The following is a 21,819-nucleotide window of genomic DNA, read 5'->3' as shown; positions in this document are numbered from 1 at the left end:
AAAGTATTCACTTCATATGGAAAAAGAGTATTTACTTCAGCAATGAAAAAGACATTGGTATTGAAGTAGACTGTTGAATAAAGCTAATGTTATTGAATATAAAGTGCGTTATTGTGAAAACTGATTCAAAACTTGAAGGCCTAACTTAGATGTAAATTCTAAAATTTATGATTGTGATATGAATTAGAGTTTTGTTCCAGTATTTCTTTGATTGATAGTTAATGAATCATACTTTTCTCTTTTAAAAAATAAAAACATGAAGGCCCAATCCCATCGAACACAGTCGGCAACAGTACTGCTGCTAAACCCATAGAGTTGCCAATGTTCTGATGAATACAGTGCATCTGCAGAGACCATCATTCTCAGTGGCAATAAAATATTCTTTGACTGAAAATTGAAACCAGAAATTCAATACAGTAACTGAAAGGCAGATTAAAAATTGTTCACAGCATCCACTCGGTAACAATAAGAATTCATAATTCTTTAAAAAAACTAACAATGAACTATAGAAAATGGCAAAATCTCCATGACAATTTAAGACCTTGGCTTCTCCTTCTTCTCTTTGAAAAGTGCCAGAAGGGAGACACCAGAGACCTTCACAACCTTGAATCTAACACCAGGAATATCTCCGACGGCATGACCTTTACGTCCAAATCCAGCAATTAACACCTCATCCTGCAACAACAAATCACACTCTAGGTTATCAGCAAACAAAGTCCAAATCAATTAAAGTACTCAATAAATCACTTTCACACAAAGATTACTCACATTTTCTTCAATATAGTTTAAGCAACCATCATTGGGAACGAAAGCAGCAATCTTCTTTCCATTTTTGATTAGCTGAACTCTAGCACACTTTCTGATAGCAGAGTTAGGCTGCTTGGCCTCAATACCTCTGTAAAAATAACACAGCCAAATAGTAGAAATAAGCATTTAAAGCTTTAATGTTTAACAAAGAAAAATGAAAGCAAATTTAAAAAACCATAAGGCAGCCTTACATCTTCTCAAGAACAATGCCTTTGGCATGAGATGAACCTGCAAATGGTTTCTTCCACTCATTGCCAAGGTTGGACTTCTTGTACGACTTGTCAGCCCACCTCTGCCTTCTACGGTGGGACTTGAGCTTGCGACCAGCTCCCATACCTCGTGTCTTACTGCATTGACATCACTCAAATAATTCAGAAAAATAACCTTTACAAATTTATATTGCGAAAACCCAATATACTGTCCTAAACAACTAGCAAGTCATGAACAATGCACGGTACAAATATTACTATTTCTAGAGCTTCTAGCCATCACATTTGATATAGCAAGATATCTAATATCCCTGATTAACAAATCTGCTTATTTCATTCCCATTTCACAAAAAAAAAAAAGAGACTTGCCCTAACCACTGCAAACCCACCAAAACAAAACATTTTCAGATTGATAGAAAAAAGATTGAAATTTAACTAAACCGTATTCGGTCAAAACAGCCTAATAATCAATCCAGATATCTGCTTATTCACTGAATAGTCTTATAAGAGCTCGGTCTCCCTATTTTGAAATCCAATCTCACAGGTACCAAATTTAATTCTCGAAAAAAAAATGGTATCCACTAAGACTACGACTACGACTATGGTAATAGAACATACTATGCATTACGTGGCCGGATTTTCATAAACCCCGTAACAGGGCTTAATGTTTAAACTTAAAAAGGTTTTTTCAAATTTTCCCATCTTCAATTCTCTCAGATAAGAAAACATTAAGAAGCTAGAAAAAAAATCAAAACAAATAGAAGGAACCGTAAGCGTCACAAATTCTAGAACAGCAAAGTATTCGAGAAAGAGAGGAAGCGTACCCCATGGTTATTGAGATAAGCTGTTCGACGGCTAAAAGGGCTTTGAAGCTGAGGAGAAGAAACAACTGCTGCCAAATAAAACCCTAACCCTACAAATGAAGTGAATGCTGTCTATATATATATATGCTCGCGTATGAGTGGGCTGGGTGGGCAAAGTTTGGTTTCATCCGAGAACTTGTTGGACTTATGTTTGGGCTTGTAGTTCGAAATTCAGTTTATAGGCTTGCAGAGAAGCCTGTAAGAGTTAATTTGTTTTCTTTTTATATATATATATATATATATATATATATATATATATATATATATAGAGAGAGAGAGAGAGAGAGAGAGAGAGAGAGAGAGGAGTATTCCATTTTTAAGGAAAAAAAAATAAAAAGGAGTAATAGAATTTTCCGAGAGAAAAAGCTTGTTATCTTTAGGGTTTTTCTGACATGGATTCATGTGGATCCTCCATTCAATTTTATGTAACCAATATGGGTTGGCTTTATAGCTGAAACATAGAAAACAATTTTCACTTTTGAAGCCTAATGAACAGATGGTTATCACTTAGATTAATAGAAATGTATTCACTCTTTTTGTAGCTTAAGCTACTACTACTGGCTCGCTAGTGGTTTGCAATAGTACGGGTAGACTTAAAAAACTATGTTTAAGTGCTACTGGTGTATTTTAAAGCAAAAAAAAAAAAAATATCATGTAAATGTAGTTATGGATCCTACTGGTCCAATAAAATGGTTTAATTTAATTATATAATAAAAAAAATTGACATTAAATATACTGATTCTAAATAGAAAAGGTGATGACAATGACATGTAAAAAAACAAACACTTACCAAAAGAAAAAAAATGAAAATGGATTCCAAGATAACCTAATATTAAAGGAATAAATAAAAAAAATAAAAAATAAAAAAAAATCCATAAGCCAATCTAAGTTAGCAAGAAAAACTCGCGACCCAGTGCCATCCTCATAAAAGCAAATAAAAAAAATAAAGAAGCTCAATTTTTAATAAACTTAATGTTGAAATTGAAAAAGAAAATCATCGTAAAGAAAAGATAAAAAAACGATGTCAACCTGAGTTAACCTCTTTTATGATTCGGGTCATGAGATCAGGATCACCGTATCGAAAAAGATTAGGAGGCTTCATTTTTAACAATTCAATATTGAAGGATGAAATTCAAAAACAGTAAATCAATTTTAAAAAAAAAATAATTAAAAAAAACAATTAAAACAATGAGAACTAAAATTGATGTAAAAACAAAAGGAAATAAAATGATGTAAAAGCCTTGAGTCAATTCAAGTTAGCATGACAAATCTATGACCCGTGTTGTTGGCCCAGGCTATCCTCATAGAAACTAAAATAAAAAAAATAAAGATTCTTTATCTTTAATAAATTCAATGTTAAATGATGAAATAAAAAAAATGGTATAAAAATATTAAAAAAAACAATGGCAATCTAGGTTAACATTTTATATTTGTGACCTAGGTCATGAGACCGCGTTCACCGCGTAAAAAAAATACTAATCTCAATTCTCAACCAACCCATTATTGAATGATGAAATTGAAAAAATAAAATCAAATTAAAAAAAAAGATCCAAATAAAAAGAATGATTAAAAGAATGATGATTAAATTAAACATAAAACCAAAATGAAATAAAAAGGTGTAAAAGCCTTGAGCCAATTGAGTTAGCATGATAAATTAATGACCTGAATCATGAGGCTGGGTTAACCTCATAAAAAAGTAAAAAAAAAACACAAAGAAATTTAATTTTTAATAAACCCAATATTGAAGGATAAAATTAAAAAAGAAAATCAGTGTAAGTAAAATATAAAAAAAAGATTGATGTTAATCCAAGTTAACATTTCATAGTCATGACTCGAGTCATGAGACCGGGATCATCGTAATAAGAAAAATACAAAGCCCAATCCTCAACTAATATAACATTAACGGATGAAATTGAAAGAAAAAATGTCAATTTTAAAAAAGGAACCAAAGCAAAAAAAAAATAAGAACCAGATTTGACTTAAAAAAAATTAAATAAAATAATGTAAAATCCACGAGCCAATCTGAGTTAGCATAACAAGTTCGCGATTCGGATCATGAGGTCAGATTGTCCTTATAGAAAGCAAACCGAAAAAAATAAAGAAGTTTAATCTTCAATAAACCAAATGTTAAAATATAGAATTAAAAAAGAAAATTGGTGTAAAAAATACTAAGAAAAAATTGATGTCAATCCAGGTTAACATTTCATACTCATGACCTGATTCATGAGATTTGAATCATCACATAAAAAAAATTACAAATCTCAATTCTCAACCAACCTAATATTGAAGAATAAAATTGAAAAAAGAAAACCAATTTCAAAAACCGAACCAAAAAAAAAATTAAAAGAATAAGGACTAAATCTGACTTAAAAATAAATGAAATAAAATGATGAGAGATAAAATAAAAAACAAATTTAATAAAGAAAATAATATAAAAATAGCAATAAAAAAATAATGATCAAATTTGATATAAAAATCAAATAGGACCAGATGCTAAAGGATAAAATTAAAGAAAACAAATTAAAAAAAATAAAGAGCAATCAAAAGAATAAAAACTATAATTAAATTAAAACAAATGGGAGGAAAACTTTTAATTTTGGCTGGCCAAGTGCGATTTTGGAGGAGATGAGAGAGAAAATAGGAGGAGGGGAAAATTCAACCATCGTTTAATGACCATAAATCACTGTACATTTGTTGCCTTATAGGATGTGTTGCCACTCGATGCTTCGGATGACATGATGGTTGGCTATTTTTGGATGTTGGGTGACACCGCATGCATTGCTCAAAGACCACGGGCACCTCCCACACATTGGGGTGTGTCATACACGGGCCAACTATTTTTTAAATAATATTTACCTTTTTTTAAAATACCAAATTTCCCCTTGTCTACTTGCTAATTACCCAAAAACCAAGATGAAATGAAAAAAAAAGCCTATGGATGCGAGCCTACAAGAATTTAATTTTAAGGGTAATTTAGTAATTTTGTTTTTCAAGTTTAAATGAAATTTTAAAAAAGCCTTAGAGGCAAGTTAAATAGATTTTGCTTTTAAGGGCTATTTAGTAATTTTATTGTGTAATGAAAATGTGATATGACTGAGATCTCATGAAAAAAGACCATATTACCCCTCAAACTAATTTTTTGATTTTGTTTTAAAAGGGTAAGATAGTCATTTTATTATGCAAATCCACAATGAAATGTGAGTATATGCAAAGCCAAAGACTAACCTTTTTTAGTTCTTTTGTAATAATAAAAAAAATAGAAAGGGGTTGTAAAAACATTTTTTCTTTAGACATATCGCATAGTGGAGAGGAACAATGTTTTTATTATCTTGCCCTTTAAAAAAGACTCATAGGCTAATATTTGAGGGTAAAATTGTCTTTGTAATAAAACTATTTTGGAATTTTATAATTGATCGAGGATAAGATATAAATTTAGATTTTTATTTGCACGGTAAATTGACTTCAATACCTTTAAAAGTAACAAATTATAAAGCTATCATAAAGGGTTTTTTTTTTTTGTAATTTCATATATAACCTATTTACCCTCATAATAATAATAATAATAACCTTTAACTGACGGTAAGGGAAATTTTTGTATTTTTGTTTTAAAATAACAATAAAAAGATTTAATTGCCCTTAAAGTTCAAATTATGATACATTAGGTCTAAGAACATTTTTGTCATTGCACTATTGGTTTTTTTTTTTTTTTTTGCTATTATCAGGTTTAGTTAGCAGAAATTTGGTATTTTAATAGATGAAAAATATTTTAAAAAAACTATTGACGCATGTATTACACTCGTCATCCGCTCCATCTTCTTCGAGCAACTTGTGTTATTCAATATGTCTTAATAGTCCCGTCATGGTTTGGCGACACATGCACTTAACAAACCTCTAGATGGTGCTAACGACTATTTTTTTCTTCATTTCTCTCTCCTCCTTGATTTTTGCACTATGCCCTCTAATTTTTCAAATCAGCCCTCCATTTTGTTTCCTTTAAATTTAGTCCCTATTTTTTATTACTATTTATTTTATTTTAAATAATTTATAAAATAGTATTTTCCTATCATTTTCTTTCTTTCTATTTTTTACGATTTCATCCTCCTTTATTTTTTTTCCTGTCAAATTTTATCCTTATTTTTTTTTTCTCAATTTCATCATTCAACATTAAATTAGTTTGAATTTAAGCTTCTTGATTGAGCTCGTATCTAGAATTTCACAGGTAGTAAGTTTTGGAGATTAACTCGACTTTAGAAGATTCACCCGAGTTTACTTGGTTTTTTATTTTATTTTTTAAGCTAATATTTTTTTAATTTCATTATTCAATATTTAATTGAAAACCAGACTTTGATTTTTTTTATCTATTTTCTACGTCCTTTGTTTTCTCCTTCCTTTTTTTTAATTTAATTGGGTTATATTAGTTCTTTTTATTTTTTTCATTCTTTGTTAAATTTATTTTTAAAAAAAGAAATTTTATTTTTGAATTAAATAGAATTAATTGAATGAATATAGGCACGAGATGCTTACTTCATGATGTTTTGTTCGGTTTGCTTTTCGAGTTGTTGCTTTAACGACCCGTGTAATTTCTTTCGCTTTCGTCATTCATCCTTATGCAGTGGGGGCTTAACCATCTTGGCGAACTCTTTTGGTGGTGGGTGGTGTCCACAGTGGAGTAACAGTGAGTCTCTAACAGACTTTTCTCTCTTCTCCTCTCGAGTTTGATATTGGTGACTTATTTTTTATAGTTAATTTTTGCCAAATATTTCTTTACCATTTGTCTATTATCATTTTCCACTTTCTAAATTAGATTATTGGATTACTAGACCTTATTGGATTCAGTCAAGTTAATGACGCAAGTATCGAGGTTTTCTCGCTTCTTGAAAAATACTATTATCACCTAAGTATTCCTTTTAAATGTTAGGTTTAGTCCAGTCTAAAATCTCAAGTTCAGCCTAGTCATTGTTGTTTAGTGAGTAGCCTATCTACCTACATTTAGCTAATAATAGAACTATTTTAAGCTCCGACTCCATCATTGTTTTAGTGAGATCCCTAAAAATGTGTGTGTGAATATGTTAGGAGCCTATTTAGACCCAACTAGATTTGTTGCCCATGCTCGGTCGTGGGCCAAACAATTTTTTTTTAATGTAAAAAATATGTTAGGGTAAAAAAAATCCAAGTTCCGAGTCATTGGTTCAATTGGTAATTTAAATAATATGAAAAGAAATACAACAACAATAAATAAACAGACAAAAAAAGATAAAAAGAACCAGACTTAAGCCTATCCAGATTATCAAACAACTTAATTCTAACCTAATAGAAAGGTTAACCGGAAAAAAATAAAAAAACAAATCAGTTTAAAAAAGGAAAAAAAACCAAAAAAACCCAAGGTAACCTCCTAAACTTTATATAATCTTTAAAACTTGCAACTCGTTAAGAGCACGTTTGATATTTTGGTAGTAGTTGTTTTTCAAAGTGTTTTTTTGCCTGGAAATGCATCGAAATAATATTTTTTAAAATTAAGTTTTGACATCAACACATCAAAACGACCTGAAAACACCAATAAAACAAATTATTTTGAAGCAAAGAAAAAAATAAAAAAAATTAAATTCTTTCCAAAAAGCTTTTGAAATGCAAAACCAAACAGACTTTAAATCATGGACCCGAGTTCAATGAAGAAGCTTAAATCCCAACCAATTTAATTTTGAAGGATGAAATCGTTGAAAAATATTAATAAAAAAACTTGCAAAAACAAACAACAAAAAAAATGAGGATAAAATTTGAGAGAAAAAAAACATGAGGGAGGATGAAATTAAAAAAAAAAAGAACACAATTTTAAAAATGATCTCAAATAAAATAAATAACAATTAAAAGAATGAGCATCAAATTTGAAAGGTTAAAAAATCATAGGGAGTGAAACTGAAAAACATTTGTAATTTTATAGATTAAAAAATTGGTAACGGTGAAATTTAAAAAAAAATAGAGAGCTAACCAAATAGAATAAAATCACAAAAAGTAAGAAAACAAAACAAAAAACGGATTAAAAAATAAGAAAATATCATCTTAAAAAAGGAAAAAAAAAAGGAGCAAACACGAGCGAACTTTTTAAACCTAGTCTATTCTCGAAAACCTGCAGCTTGTGAAAATTTGGAGCTGGTTTTAATCAAAAAGTTTAACTCTCAACAAATTTAATTGTGAAGGATGAAATTGTGAAAAACTATTAATTAAAAAACTTGAAAAAGAAAAAACAACAACAACAAAAAGAATAGAGATAAAATTTAACAAAAAGAAGCGCAAGGAGGATGAAATTTGAATTTTTTTTTTAAATGATCTTAGATAAAATAAATAGCAATTAATAGAATGAGGTTCAAATTTGAAAGATTTAAAAATCATAGGGGTGAAATTGAAAAATATCAATAATTTGATAGATAATTTATAGATTAAAAAATGATAGGGAAGAAATTGAAAACAATTGTAGGGGGCAACTCAACATAAGACAAACCACAAAAAATAGCAAAACAAAACTTGAAAATAAAAAGGATAAAAAAAAGAAAACATCATAAAAGTCGCAACTCATGAAATCTTGGACCTAAATTCAACCAAGAAGCTTAATCATAAAAAAATCTAATTTTGAAGGATGAAATCAGTGGAAAAATATTATTAAAAAAACTTGTAAATGCAAAAAAAAAAGAGCAAAGAAAAAAAATGGGTATAAAATTTGATAGAAAAAAAAACTAAGAATGATGAAATTTGAAAAACAAAAACGTTAAAAAAAGAACCCTAACCAAATAAATAGCAATTAAAAGGGCAAACCTTATAAACCTTATCTAATCTCTAAAAGTCGCAACCCATGAAATCTTAGACCTAAATTCAACCGAAAGGCTTAATCATCAAAAAATCTAATTTTGAAGAATGAAATCGGTGGAAAAATATTATTAAAAAAACTTGTAAATGCAAAAAAAAAAAAAAGAGCAAAGAAAAAAAATGGGTATAAAATTTGGTAGAAAAAAAGCTGAGGATGAAATTTGAAAAAAAAAAACCTTTGAAAAATGAACCCTAACCAAATAAATAGCAATTAAAAGAATGAGAACTAAATTTGAAAGATAAATAAATCATAGAGGGTGAAATTGAAAAACATTTGTAATTTCATAGATTATTCATAAATTATAAACTAGTAAGGAGTGAAATTGAAAAAAAATGGTAGGAAAACCGTAAAAAGAAATAATAGAACAAAAAAAAAGAAACATCACCTTAAAAAAAGGAAAAAAAAAAAAACAGGAGAACCTAGACGAACCTCCTAAACCTGGTCTGGCCTCTAAAACTCACAACTCGTGAAATCTTGGAGCCGGTTAAAATCAAGAAACTTAATTCTCAATCAATTTAATTTTGAAGGATGAAATCAGTGAAAAAATATCAATAAAAAAACACACAAAAGCAAAAAAAAAATGAGGATAAAATTTGATAGAAAAAAACTCAATGAAGACGAAAGTTGAAAAAAAACAATTTTAAAAATGATGCCAAACAAAATAAGTCGCAATTAAAAGAATAAGGATAAAATTTTAAAGATTTAAAAAATCATAGGGGTGAAATTGAAAAATATTTGTAATTTGATAAATTTTTTATATATTTAAAAATGTTAAGGGGTGAAATTGAAACGCATTTATAATTTTATAGCTTATTCTAAAATATAAAAATAGTGATAAAAAATATAAGGACCAAATATAGAAGAAAAAACAATTGAAGAGGTTGTTCTAAAATTTTGCAGAAGTTGGCAGCAAAATTCAAGAAGAGAGAAGGAGAAAAAATGGTCGTCGGTGCCAAACCAACGATGACTATGATACACACGCCGCACCACCATGAAGAGGGCTCTGAGATCTTCCCAACGTCGTCCTAAAAGGCGGCATTCTGTGGCTGGACGGCTCCACACGCGACTCTTGAATGGTGTGGGGGCCGTTCACACGCTATCGCATACGCACTAGCAGATGTTTTTTATAAATAATATTAAATATATAACTATTATAATATTAGCCCTAAGTAACCTTCGAATCGACAACAAAATCAATGTAAAATGATAAAAAAAAAAAAAACTTTTACAAGAGAGTTGTATTATTTTTGTTTTAAAGGCACCAAAATAATTGCACTATCTCGAAAAAAATGAAAAAACAAAAACATCCATGGATTAAAAGCATTAGAATTATTTATTTCAAGACTAAAGTTGTAATTGCACTCGGTATTAAAATAGAAAATAACAAATATAACCCCATTCAATATTCAATATGATAGAAATAACTGTAATTGTGAAAAGATAATCTCATCCAAAGCTCAATTCATTACTCTTTTTTTCCAAGAACAAATTAATAATTAAACTCTTACAATTCATAGAAAAATAATTCTTTGTCTTACAAATATCATGTGTCCTGTTGGCCCTGAACATGCATGATTTCCCAGTCCACTTCCATGTAATGAATTGTTCCAGAACTCATGAGTACCTCCCGTTGAACGCTCGCTAGACAACGGAAAATGCTGGGATGCGGGGTAGCGGCAACTAAACAATGTCGGCATTGTTGACGAGAATGATTGCATGGCTATTGATATTGTCTAGGAAAACATTCTGGGGTTCCTCACGAGTGCATAATTGCCGATTTCTTTCGGCAAAATTTCGTAACCAGTTATTACAACAGTCAAACCTTTTGTGAAAATTGCCCCGTGTATTGGAGATATACAGTTGATTCGAATGGATACATGTGAACAAGAATTTGAACAGATGCATTAATTAAAGCAAGCCAAAAATAAAAACGATGAAGATAAAAAAGGATGAGACAGAGCTAGCTTGGTCTTGTACAAGAAACACATAATCATCAGCCGAAGTAAACTTGGAGTATCTCCGATAATACAATACATGCGTGTCCCTGTTTTTTTTTTTCAGATTCCAAATCAATACATAATTCATGCTGATGCCGTACTAGCAAAGATCAACTGCTTCGTGCAGTGAACTAGATGATATCTAGTGGAAAATCAAAAGCCACTGCGACCATCAGATGAAACAAAATGGAACCCCTGAAATTCACCAGTTTCCACGAAACTATACAGCAGTCTTCAAAAGAGCCTAGTCTTTGAAACAAATTTATCCATCATACTAAACTTGGCTGCTACCAACCAGCACCTGCAATTTATATGAACAAGAACATTAAGAGATGAGAGAAAGTATTCGAACTGATGAAACAACCATAAAATGCGTTGTAACCTGCCAGTAAAGCCTGGCTACTTCTGACCCTTCTTCCACAAGACCCCAATTTTCTTCAGCATGTTCCTGTTTTTCTTCCTTGGCGAATCATCCATATCTTCAGAGCAAGGTGAACCCATATTTCCAGCAATAGGATTATAGTTGCTGTCAAGTGAACCTGTTCTCTCTACAAATTTACCATTGTTCCCAGTTGAAAGCATAGCAGCAGCTGCCTCAGCGGCCTTCCTCCACTGGTCTGCCTGCACCTTTAACCTCCTCAATTCAGCCTCCATTTCTGTGTTCGCTGTCTGGGCTGCATCCAGTTGCTCAGTCATCCGTGCTGCTCTTCTGCTACTTTTATCTGCTTCCTCTGTCAGATAACCAAGTTTCATTAGAGCTTCATGTTCTGAAGCCCTTGCAGTTTCTGCCATTGCAACAGCTTCATCATTAACTTTACTTTGCTCTATTTCCCCTTTCTTGATTTCTGTCCTGAGTGTTTCATTTTCCTCAGCTACTCTCTGCAACTGCGCTTCCTTATCCAACAAACTTGCCTTCAACTCTGCCAGATCATGCTCTAAATTCTTCATCCCCATTGCAAGTTCAGCTTCTCTCTCACTTGGCTGATTTTTCTTAATCTTCAACATCAGTCCCTCATTCTCCTCAGAAATGCCCTGCAATTCAGTTTCCTTATCCATCAGGTTAGCCCTCAACTCTTCAATATTATTTTTGGCTTTCTTCAATTCTGTTTCCAATTTAGCCTCTCTTTGGCCTGATTCCAACTTTGTACATTCAACTTGCTCATAAGCACTTCTAATCTGCAATGTGCTTTGAATATATTCTTCCTGGCACCGTGTCTCGGTTGCTTCTAGTAAGGATTTCAACTGACCTACTTCAATTTTCAAAAGGTTCATCTCTGCTTCGAGCTGTTTTGTTTCCTCATTTTCTACACTTTCATGTGAAACTTGAACATCCCCTGTAGGATTCTCGACTGTTTTCTCACTGACATTTGCCAGATCTGCTTGCAATTTACTCACAAGTTCCTCTAAAGATTGTTCTTGAGCTCTTGATTGTTCCAGCTCCAATGATAAGGATCTGTAAGCCTCCATGGCTTTGACGCCATCAGCCTGCAGCATATCTGCAGTTGCATTTGCTTCTTCCAATTGCTTTTGAGTTTTACTAGCAAGTTCTAGGGCTTGAGCTTCAGATTCCCTGGTATCACTGAGCTCAATTTTCATTTTTTCAACAAGGGAGAGAGTTTCAGTTAGTTCCAGCCTCAACCCCTTTAATTCAGCATGCACTGACTCCACATGTTTTGTTTGGGAAGCTTCAGATTCCACTACCATTTCCAGCTGAGTTTTGAGCCTCTGGGTTTCATTCATGGCAGAAGCCAAGGCTGAATAATCAATAGAGTGCTGTTTCTGTACAGCCTCCAGTTCAGACTCCCAAGCTTTATCACGATCATGGGAGATTTTACGGAGCTCTTGAACACGGACATCTTCAGAACTAGAAAGCTCCATCAATTGATGTTGTGATTCCTCGAGTCTCACTGACATGGTTAAAAGCTGCTTCTTGGTATCTTCAGCTTCCTGCTGGGAACGCCTCTTCCATGACTCTGAAGTGTTCAGTTGCTCTTTTGCCTTCTTCAGATCCTCCTGGAGTTGTGCAAGCTGTGATTCCAATTCTGATATTTTGCTTGGGCGCTTCTTCTGGGCTCGCAAGACAGAGAGAGGATAGCAAAGTGAGTAAACAACAGTATCAACAACAGTATCAACAACAGTAATTTGTGAAAATATTATTAATACAAAAGGTTTCTTTCTCAAAAAAAAAATCAACAGAGAAGGTTGACAATTAAAGAATTATATGGCTAAAAACACTCAAATGGTGTGGACAGGTATTTGTAACAGTGACATGGCCAACTGTAAAAGTACTCTCACGGGTAATTCTGTATAACCATTAACTAGTTGTAGCTGAGTACCTCAGTTGCTGGACTTCGTGGTGATTTCCTTTCAGTGACTTTAGGGCTTCTGTCTTTTGGGGTCCTACTTGCTGGATTTGGAGAGACACAGTCAGTTTCTGCTCCAGGTGTCTTGAGTTGCCGAGTTCGAGGTGTTGCAGGAGATTTCTTCCGAGGCACTTCCAAAGAGATGGTTCTGCACTCAAAGTTAGGGGAATGACAACCAGAGCTTGAGAAAATACAAGAAGAATGAAATAAAACAAAAGGAAAAACTAAATTGCAACAATGAAAAACTCAAAACAAATCTGTTTCAAAAGTGTAAATGCCAGGACCAATCAGGCTATATATCAGTTACTGCTGGATGATAAATTTACAACATCTTGAAAAGATTGGCCATGCAAGAATTCATAGCACACCAGTGTGTTTTAAGATGATACCATAATTGCAATACCTGCCACTTTTTGAATAGATTAACCATACTAAGTTTCAACATTCCCCCACCACTTATATCTTGATGCATCATCTGATTTACTGTCACTAATTACCTTTGAGATACTAGTCAATATGCTTTGTTGACTGCTGGGATAGGAAAACAGGTTTTTTTTTTTTTTTTTTCAAAAACAAAAGGAAAGGGAAAGGAAAGGAAAAAAACGTTGCTTCAAAACTTGGATTCAATTGGTACCCTGTTAAAACTTCATTTTCCTGTCTTGGTGTGATACTCAAACTCATCCTGTTCCTTGTAAAAAAAATTTTCCAGTACTAAGTCTATTCAATTAAATTATCTGTGGGGTTCACATTTAGTTACCAAATGATTCTCTAAATCACTGATACACCTATTGCAGAAGAAAGTTCATTTAGACTTAGAATTAAATGGACTTGAATGAAAGCATTTTTCTGAATGTAGATCAGAAAAACAGTGCAGAAATAAGTAGGTCTACATTACATGAAGAACATAATATTGAGGTCCCATTCAGTTAATGACATAATAAGAAAACAGATCACACGAAAACATACAACCACCAAGAGTGGGTAAAAACATTGTAAAACTGCTAAGGAAATGACGATCTTACTTCGCTTTTGGTGTCTGCATCATGGCTTCTATCTCCTTCACTAAAAGTCCTCTTCTTGAAACCCCACCTGGCCCACACCACCTGCAGTTCTTCAGAGGAAATCTTTGGCTGAGAAAGAAATTCAAACGAGAATCTAATACATATGTATCTAAAAGAAAGAATAGTGTGGAGTTGAAAACGATGACAGCCACCTCAAATCAGTACGCACAAACCTAACAAGCAAGAAAAAAAATACAATGCCTTCAAAGAAACTCCCCGGAAACCACCCCCACTACCACCAACCAAAGCCACAAGACAAAATTAAAAACAAAGAAAAGGGTGTAATGAGAAGACCTCATCACATATCATTACATAATCCATCTTTGCAACTTTCTTTTCTCTTTCCTTTTGTATCCCTTTCTTTTTACTCAAGTACTTGTATTGTGCTCCAAACACGGTTGTAAACAGAACAATGGGCCAGAACCAGATAAATGATGATCATCATAACAAAAATGCTCTGTCCATTTGGAAAATGCCGCGTCATTTAGTTTATAATATAAAAACTAGTTCAGTTCTTAATTGAAATACTTTTGCCTGTCTACTTCTGTATGTGGTGTGAAAAAAACACACTTGATGACAGCTACAAAAGGAAAAGAAGAACACAATAGAAACATTCTATCTCCAAATCCAGAGACATCCTCCGGATTTATTTTATCAAAACTTGCACGTCAAGTGTAACAATAGTGGAAAATAAACTTGGCATTACCCAGAAACCAGGCAGCCAGAGGGAAATTTGAAAGGGAAACATTCCTTGACTTATATTCTGTAAAATTTTCAGAAGACCCTTGAAGAGATTATGATTTTGAAAAGTGAGAGGTTACCCTTGTCGACTCTAATAATAATAAAAATAAATTTGTAAGGAAACTGAAAACAAATTATTACCCAACATATGAAGCACTCTACACCTTGAAAATTTCTCCCTCTTTAGAGTTTTAAACGCTTAGATCTACAATACATTGATTTAAAACAAGCTTACAAAAAAAGAAAAAAAAGCTAGAAACAGAGACAGTAGAAACAGAGATCCATGTTAAGCAAATAAATGTTTTCCAGAAGTATTCTGTCAAAAAAAAACCTCAAAGCTTTGGTCTTCTTTGAAAAAACTTTCAAAACTCAAAAGCCAGCCACACTTCAAGCTCTAACTTAAGGCCAACCCACATTTTAATAGAAAATAAGATATCTTTCAGAAAGATGCACAAAAGAAGCATTATTGCTAAGCTTAAAAAGCAAACCCACCAAAGAAAAATCTCAACATAAAAACCTCAGAAAACCAAAACAAAACAACGCGTAGCAAAACAAAAACATAACAAGTTCACATTCAGGGCTTACCAGAAAATGTCTTCTGCTTCGAAGGAGGCTTCTTTTTTTTATGTAAAAGAAGAGAGAACAAAACCCTAGTTTAGCTAAACCAAACAGGATGCGAGTTTTGCATTGGTGGAGAGAGGGAGCGCGGAGTAGAGAGTAGGTAGTTGCTTGTGTGCTCAGTTCTCGAGACTCTCTCTGAGTATCTATTACTCCGTCTTTGTTATATTTTGTCAGTGGGAAAGGGCGAGTAATAAAGCAAAAACTTACTGTACAAATATAAACAGGATAGACTATTTAGACACCGGTCATTCTTTTTAAAAAATTTGAATTATTTAGTTTTAAATTAATATTTTTTTTTTATATATACTGATATAAAAAATAAAAAATATTATTTTTATATATTTTAAATAAAAAACACTTTAAAAAATAATATTCTCTATTTGCAACATATTTATTGAACATGGGGTTGAGATTCCATCTACTATGCTAAAGATAAATCTATGTAGGGAGTTATTAAGAGATACATGATCAAATTTCAGGAAAAATTATAGAATTTGAGGTTAGACAAGAAAAACATAATTCTTTCATGTAATTTTAAACAAATAATCATAAAAACACAAACTTTTTTCTTAATTAAGTTTGTGGCTCACTTGAATGTCCATATACAAGTTTTAATTTTTTTAAAAAAAAAAGATACTAAGTTTTTGTTTTCTTAAGTGTGTGTTTGGTATTGCGGTAGTGGTTATGGTTGTGGTTTGAAAAAAGTAGTTTTATAAAAAGTACTTTTAATTGAGGTTGGTTTGAAAAAATAGGTGTTTAGTTAAAACTGTGGTTGAAATTGAGGTTGAAAAAAAGTAGTTTAATGTGTTTGGGTAAGAATGCTTTTGAAATTGAGGTTATAAAATAATTTTAAAAAATATATATTAATATTGATAGTTTTAAATTTAAATATTATAGAATTAATTACTCATATTATATTATGAAATAAATAATACTTTATATAAAATATTTTTTATTATTCCATTAAACTATTTAATAATACAATTAAATAAAATATTATCATGTATAAAATTGATATTACAGTGCGAGTAAATTTAATTTACTTTATACTAGTTTTTCGGTAAAAATATATTGTTCATATCACAGTGCAAATAAATTTAATTTACTATAAACTATTTTTTTAAAAAAAATATTAATAAAATTAATACATAAAAAAAAAAAAAAGTGTACCGTGTACACTGTGCATGTTAATTGCACTGTTCAGTGAACAGTGCAATTAGCATGCACAGTGAATGGAAATCATGATAAAAAAAATATTAATAAAATTAATACATACAAAAAAAAAAAGAAGAAGTTGTACCGTGTACACTGTGCATGTTAATTGCACTGTTCAGTGAACAGTGCAATTAGCATGCACAGTGAATGGAAAGCATGATTTTCCTGCTTTTCATTTTTAACGTTTCAGCCGCAAAAAACACGTGGGACCCAGGCACAGTAAATCAAGTTTTTTCATTACCAAACGGCTGCCAACTGCGTTTTAATTAAAACGCAGCCGCAGCCGCGTAAACAAACGGACTGTACAACCTTAAAGTCTTTAAGGTTTTATACTTTTGTCATCTTTTTTGCCATGATTGTCTTATTACTTGTCTTTTCTTTTTTTAAAAAAAAATTATTAGGATTTTTCTCGATTAGATTTCAAGCAACAAAGTTATATCTTTTATTGAATTTTAAGTAAATGAAACATCAAAATATTTATTTATTTATAAAATATTTTTTGTTATGAGCCAAAGAAAATCAAGGATTATTTGATAATCATGAAAAAAGAGCTTAGCAACCTGTACAACAGTTAGAAAAGAAAGTGAAGAACTAGTTCATAAACAATTTAAAAACTATCATAACTGAATGAAAGAAGTTGACATGTGATACTGGTTAGCTAAGTTTTTTAATAATTAGTTAGAATGGTTAGTTAGAAAGACATTTAGAGAGGTTAGTGAGCTTGAAATCATTGTATATAAACCAGTGTATAAAAACCTGTTAACCAAGCAATAAAACAATACAAGTTTTGCAATTTAATATGATTTATTCTCTCATTCTCTCAAATTCTTTCTACTCTTTCTTAAATTTCTTAAACACTAACTGTTTGTTAAGGGAGAAAGCCTTAACAAATTAGTATCAGAGCCTACAATTCACGACTAATTAAAGTTCTATATTAATAAACAATTAACAATGATAGAGAATAACAACATTAAGGCCTTGAAGGGACATGGAAGAAAGGTGGACAAACAAATACAATATTTGCATGTGAAACTTTAAGAAATGGTAGAAAAATAATCTAAGAGGAATGAATAATTTAGATTACAGTTGGATACTATTATGGCCACACATGAGACATTAACATGGGGTATAAAAGCATATAGAAAAGGAAGGACTAACACAATATTTGGTGTATTAATTTCCAATCATATAATGAATCAACATAATATTTGGGAAATCAAAAAGTTCAAATAGTAAGGTACAATGTAGCATTGCCTAAAGTAGATTTGCCATTTTTTTAGGAGAGAATCCAAGAGGTTAGATAAGAAAATGCAAAAATTTCTTCAAAATAAACTTCTTTATAGTTTAACAGTGGTTTAAGGGCAATGCAAAGATATGTAATGAGGGATTCTTATATGGGGTAGAAGATTTGGCTAGTTGAGAAGAATTCATAAGGTTTATTTCCATGAGGTTTGGCAATAAAAAAGATGTGGTGGAGGAACTTAACAAAATTGTGCAAGATAAGGTATGGATGAATATATAAAGAGATTTGAGAAACTTAAGTCCTTCATGAATGCATTAAATCCTTACTAACTAGAATCTTATTATATTTCAAGCTTTATCAGTGGGCTTAAAAAAGATATCAAGCCAATGCTCAAGTTTCTTAAGCCAACAACATTGATACATACCTTTAATTAAACAAGTGGCATGAATAATATAAGAATGCCTTGGCCAAAAAGACCAAGTTTGTTCTAAGAACCAATCATTTGAAAGTAGAATCATCACAAGGTTCCAAATATTATACTAAGACTTTGCATGAATAAGGAAAGAGGTTAGAGAAATGTTTTAAATATGGATAAAAATAGATATTTGTTCATCAATATAATGTTAATGGATTGCACATGGTGGAATGAATAAAGGATGAAAAGGAAGGGTTATTGAAATGGTAAAAGGAAGTAGGAATGAAATTTTAGGTGAAGAAGATAAAGTGCAGGAATATAGATTATCATTAAATGCGCTGACTAATATCTATGCACACAACACCACTAAAATCAAAGGTTATTATCAATAAAGAAATATGATCATCTTAATTGATAATTGTACTCATAACTTCATTGACACTCATATGATTGGAGAAATTAGAGCCACTATTATAAAAACTATTATATTAGTTTTGATAATAGCAAATGAAAGTGTGATGAGATGTGACTCTTACAACCCTTAGTTCATACATTTGTATGAATTTTAAGTTAACCTAAGGATGTTAAAGTTAGACAAATATGATATGATTCTTAGAGTGGATTGGATATGAAATTATTCACCTATTTTATTTTATCTTATCAAAATAAAGTTGTCATTTAAAAAAGAAAGAAGGATAATAAAATTGAAAAGAATAAATAAAGTTATTGATTTACAGATGATTATAGCTGTAAAAATACATAAAAGTCTAATAGAAACAATTTTTGGATTTATTAGGCAATTTTATTAATAGAAGTAGTTAAAAAGACCAGATATATTGTACATGATTCAATAATAAAGGCTCTATTAAATGAATTTGAGGAAGTTTTTACAAAACCAACACTATTGCTTATAGTTAGAACTTTAGATCACATGATTCCAATAATTTTTTGGTCTAAAACAGTTAATATCAGGCCTTATAAAAGTCCTTGTATGCATAAAGAAGAGATATAAAAGTTGGTGAAGGAGATGCTACAAAATAAGATAATTCAGCACAGTTGTAATTTTTATACGTTTTCCAGTCTTGCTTGTAAAAAAGGACAATACCTTGAGATTTTGTATTAATTACAAGTAGCTTAACAATTTGATAGTTAAGAATAAATTTCTAATTCCATTGATTAATGATTTAATGGATGAGTTACAAGGTTTATAGTTTTTTTTTCAAAGCTAGACCTTATATTTGGTTATCATCAAGTAAAGATGCATGAAGATGACATAGAGAAAATTGCTTTTAAAACTCATTATAGGCACACTATGTTCAAGTGATGCCATTTGGTTTGACTAATGCTCCAACCACATTTTAGGCCTTAGTGAATACAATGTTGGAGCTATTTAAAAAAGTATATGTTGATATATTTTTATGATATCTTGGTATATATTTATACATTTGAAATGCACTTACAACATTTCATGCTAGAATTGGGAACCTTGAAGAAAAACCAATTATTTACCAAGAAATTAATGTGTTTTTTTATATACGAGAAAAAGGTTGAATATTTAGGGTTTATCATTTTCACAGAAGGTGTGGTTGTAAATTTAAAAAAGATAGAATTAGTGAAGAACTAGCCACAACTATATTCAATGAAAGAGTTAAGAGGATTTTTTAGGTTAGCATGCTATTATAGGAGGTTTATAAGGGGTTTTGGAATCATTGGTAAGTTGTTGATCGAGTTATTAAACTAAATATTTTTAACTAAGATGAAAGTTCACAAAAAGCATTTGATGATTTAAAAGATGCCTTGTGCAAGGCTTCATATTTAACCCTTCATAATTTTAATACAACCTTTGTGTTAGAAATCGATGCGTGTGTTAATGGTTTAGATTTTGGTTTAAGTCAAAAGAGAAGACCATAAACTTATTTAAGTGAGGCATCTTGGATTGTTTATTTATGAAAAAAGTACATGACATTTTTAATAGCAATGAAAAGATAAAGACATTATCTAGAACATAATTAGTTTATCATCAAAACTGATTATAAAAGTTTGAAATATTTGCTAGATCAGAAGATACATACACCAATTTAAAATAAAAAAAAATGACTAAGTTATTGTGGGCTGAGATATATAATACAATATAGAAAAGATAAATAAAACACGATAGCAGATGCATTCTTCAAGAAGATTAGGAATAAGGATTGTTTTGACTCGTAAAAAATTGAAACTGAATGCATAAAAGTTATTACTACAATCTTACCAATTTGATATGAATAAATCAGTGATATTTATAAAGAAGACAAACAACCAAAGAGAATTATTGTTGAAAATTTGATAAATGTTGATAACTAGTTATAATACACATATAAAAAAGGATTTTGAGGTATAAAAAAAATTATTATTGACAAACAAGGGAGAAATTAATGAGTCTAAACATGATTTATAAGTTGAAGGATGTGCACGAGTGTAAATTTTTTATAAAAAACTCAAGGTTATATTCTACTGGTTTTTTATAAAAGTATTGATGAAAAAGTTTGTAGAAGAATGTGAAGTGTATAAGGAGGCAAAATTGGAAAGAGTATTATATCCTAGGTTGCTTTAACCATTACCGTTGCTAGAAGGTACATAGAGAAATATAACCATGAATTTTATTGAAGGGTTGCCAAAGTCAACAAGAAAAAGTGTAATACTAGTAATTGTGGATAGTTTTACTAAATATAGAAATTTCTTAGTAATAGCATATCCTTTTACAGCTCAAGAAATTACTTAATTGTTCTTGGACCACTTCTATAAGTTTCATGGGCTAACTATAACCATTATTATATATAGGGTCATAGTCTTTACCGGTTTATTTTAAAATGAATTCTTCAAGTTATTGGGAGTAAAGCTAATAATGAGTTTATCCTACCATCCTCAAACTTAGGAACAAACAAAAATGGTTAATCAATGTTTAGAAACTTATTCAAGGTGTATGGCCATGCATAACTCAAATAAATGGTATGAATGATAATTTTTGGCTCAATGGTGGTACAATTCTAGTTACCATTCAACCATTAAGATAAGACTTTTTTAGGTTTTGTATAGCTACCCTCCTTATAGCAAGAAGGTTGATCCACAAGAAACTACTTTAGTATCAATAATTGAGGAAGTGATTCAAAAGAGGGTTATTATGGATCAGCGGCTGTAATTATAATTAGAAAGAACTAGAAAAAAGATGAAGCAGATTATTGATAAAAAGAGAGAAAAAAGAGTTTCAAGTAGGGGATTTGGTGTATTTGAAGCTCCAACCTTATAAACAAGTGAGTATGGCTTTCATATATTTTATGACCCTTGCAAGATTATTATTTTACACAGAGGGATAGATGTACCCTCGTAATACATAGCACTATCACAAATTGTTTTTTTCCTTATAGTTTGGATCACTTAAACATATC

At 30.9% G+C, this 21,819-nt stretch overlaps 2 protein-coding genes across 7 annotated transcripts; both read right to left on the bottom strand.

The window, feature by feature from the left end:
- Positions 1–359: 359 nt before the first annotated feature.
- On the bottom strand, positions 360–1,981 carry LOC18100230 (40S ribosomal protein S23). Its single transcript, XM_006381430.3, has 4 exons — positions 1,841–1,981; positions 999–1,154; positions 769–895; positions 360–675 (listed from the first exon to the last, which is right to left on the bottom strand). The coding sequence occupies exons 1-4, from the start codon at positions 1,843–1,845 to the stop codon at positions 535–537; spliced, it is 429 nt and encodes a 142-aa protein (XP_006381492.1). The 5' UTR covers positions 1,846–1,981; the 3' UTR covers positions 360–534.
- An 8,728-nt stretch (positions 1,982–10,709) lies between these two features.
- On the bottom strand, positions 10,710–15,691 carry LOC18100229 (interactor of constitutive active ROPs 2, chloroplastic). 6 transcript variants are annotated; one of them, XM_024604427.2, is made up of 5 exons: positions 15,486–15,691; positions 14,121–14,201; positions 13,072–13,246; positions 11,122–12,802; positions 10,710–11,036 (listed from the first exon to the last, which is right to left on the bottom strand). In XM_024604427.2, the coding sequence occupies exons 2-4, from the start codon at positions 14,141–14,143 to the stop codon at positions 11,135–11,137; spliced, it is 1,866 nt and encodes a 621-aa protein (XP_024460195.1). In that variant the 5' UTR covers positions 14,144–14,201; positions 15,486–15,691; the 3' UTR covers positions 10,710–11,036; positions 11,122–11,134. The 6 variants fall into 6 exon arrangements, with proteins under 6 accessions (XP_024460195.1, XP_052309506.1, XP_024460191.1 ...); XM_052453546.1 differs by having other exon boundaries at positions 11,118–12,802; positions 14,121–14,209; positions 15,486–15,690; XM_024604423.2 differs by having other exon boundaries at positions 10,710–12,802; positions 14,121–14,228; positions 15,486–15,690.
- Between the last annotated feature and the right edge of the window lie 6,128 nt (positions 15,692–21,819).

The sequence above is a fragment of the Populus trichocarpa genome, chromosome 6 (assembly GCF_000002775.5).
Source record: "Populus trichocarpa isolate Nisqually-1 chromosome 6, P.trichocarpa_v4.1, whole genome shotgun sequence".
Classification (NCBI taxonomy): Eukaryota; Viridiplantae; Streptophyta; class Magnoliopsida; order Malpighiales; family Salicaceae; genus Populus; species Populus trichocarpa.
The sequence above is the reverse complement of the archived record's forward strand: the minus strand, read 5'-3'. Positions and strand labels throughout refer to the sequence as shown.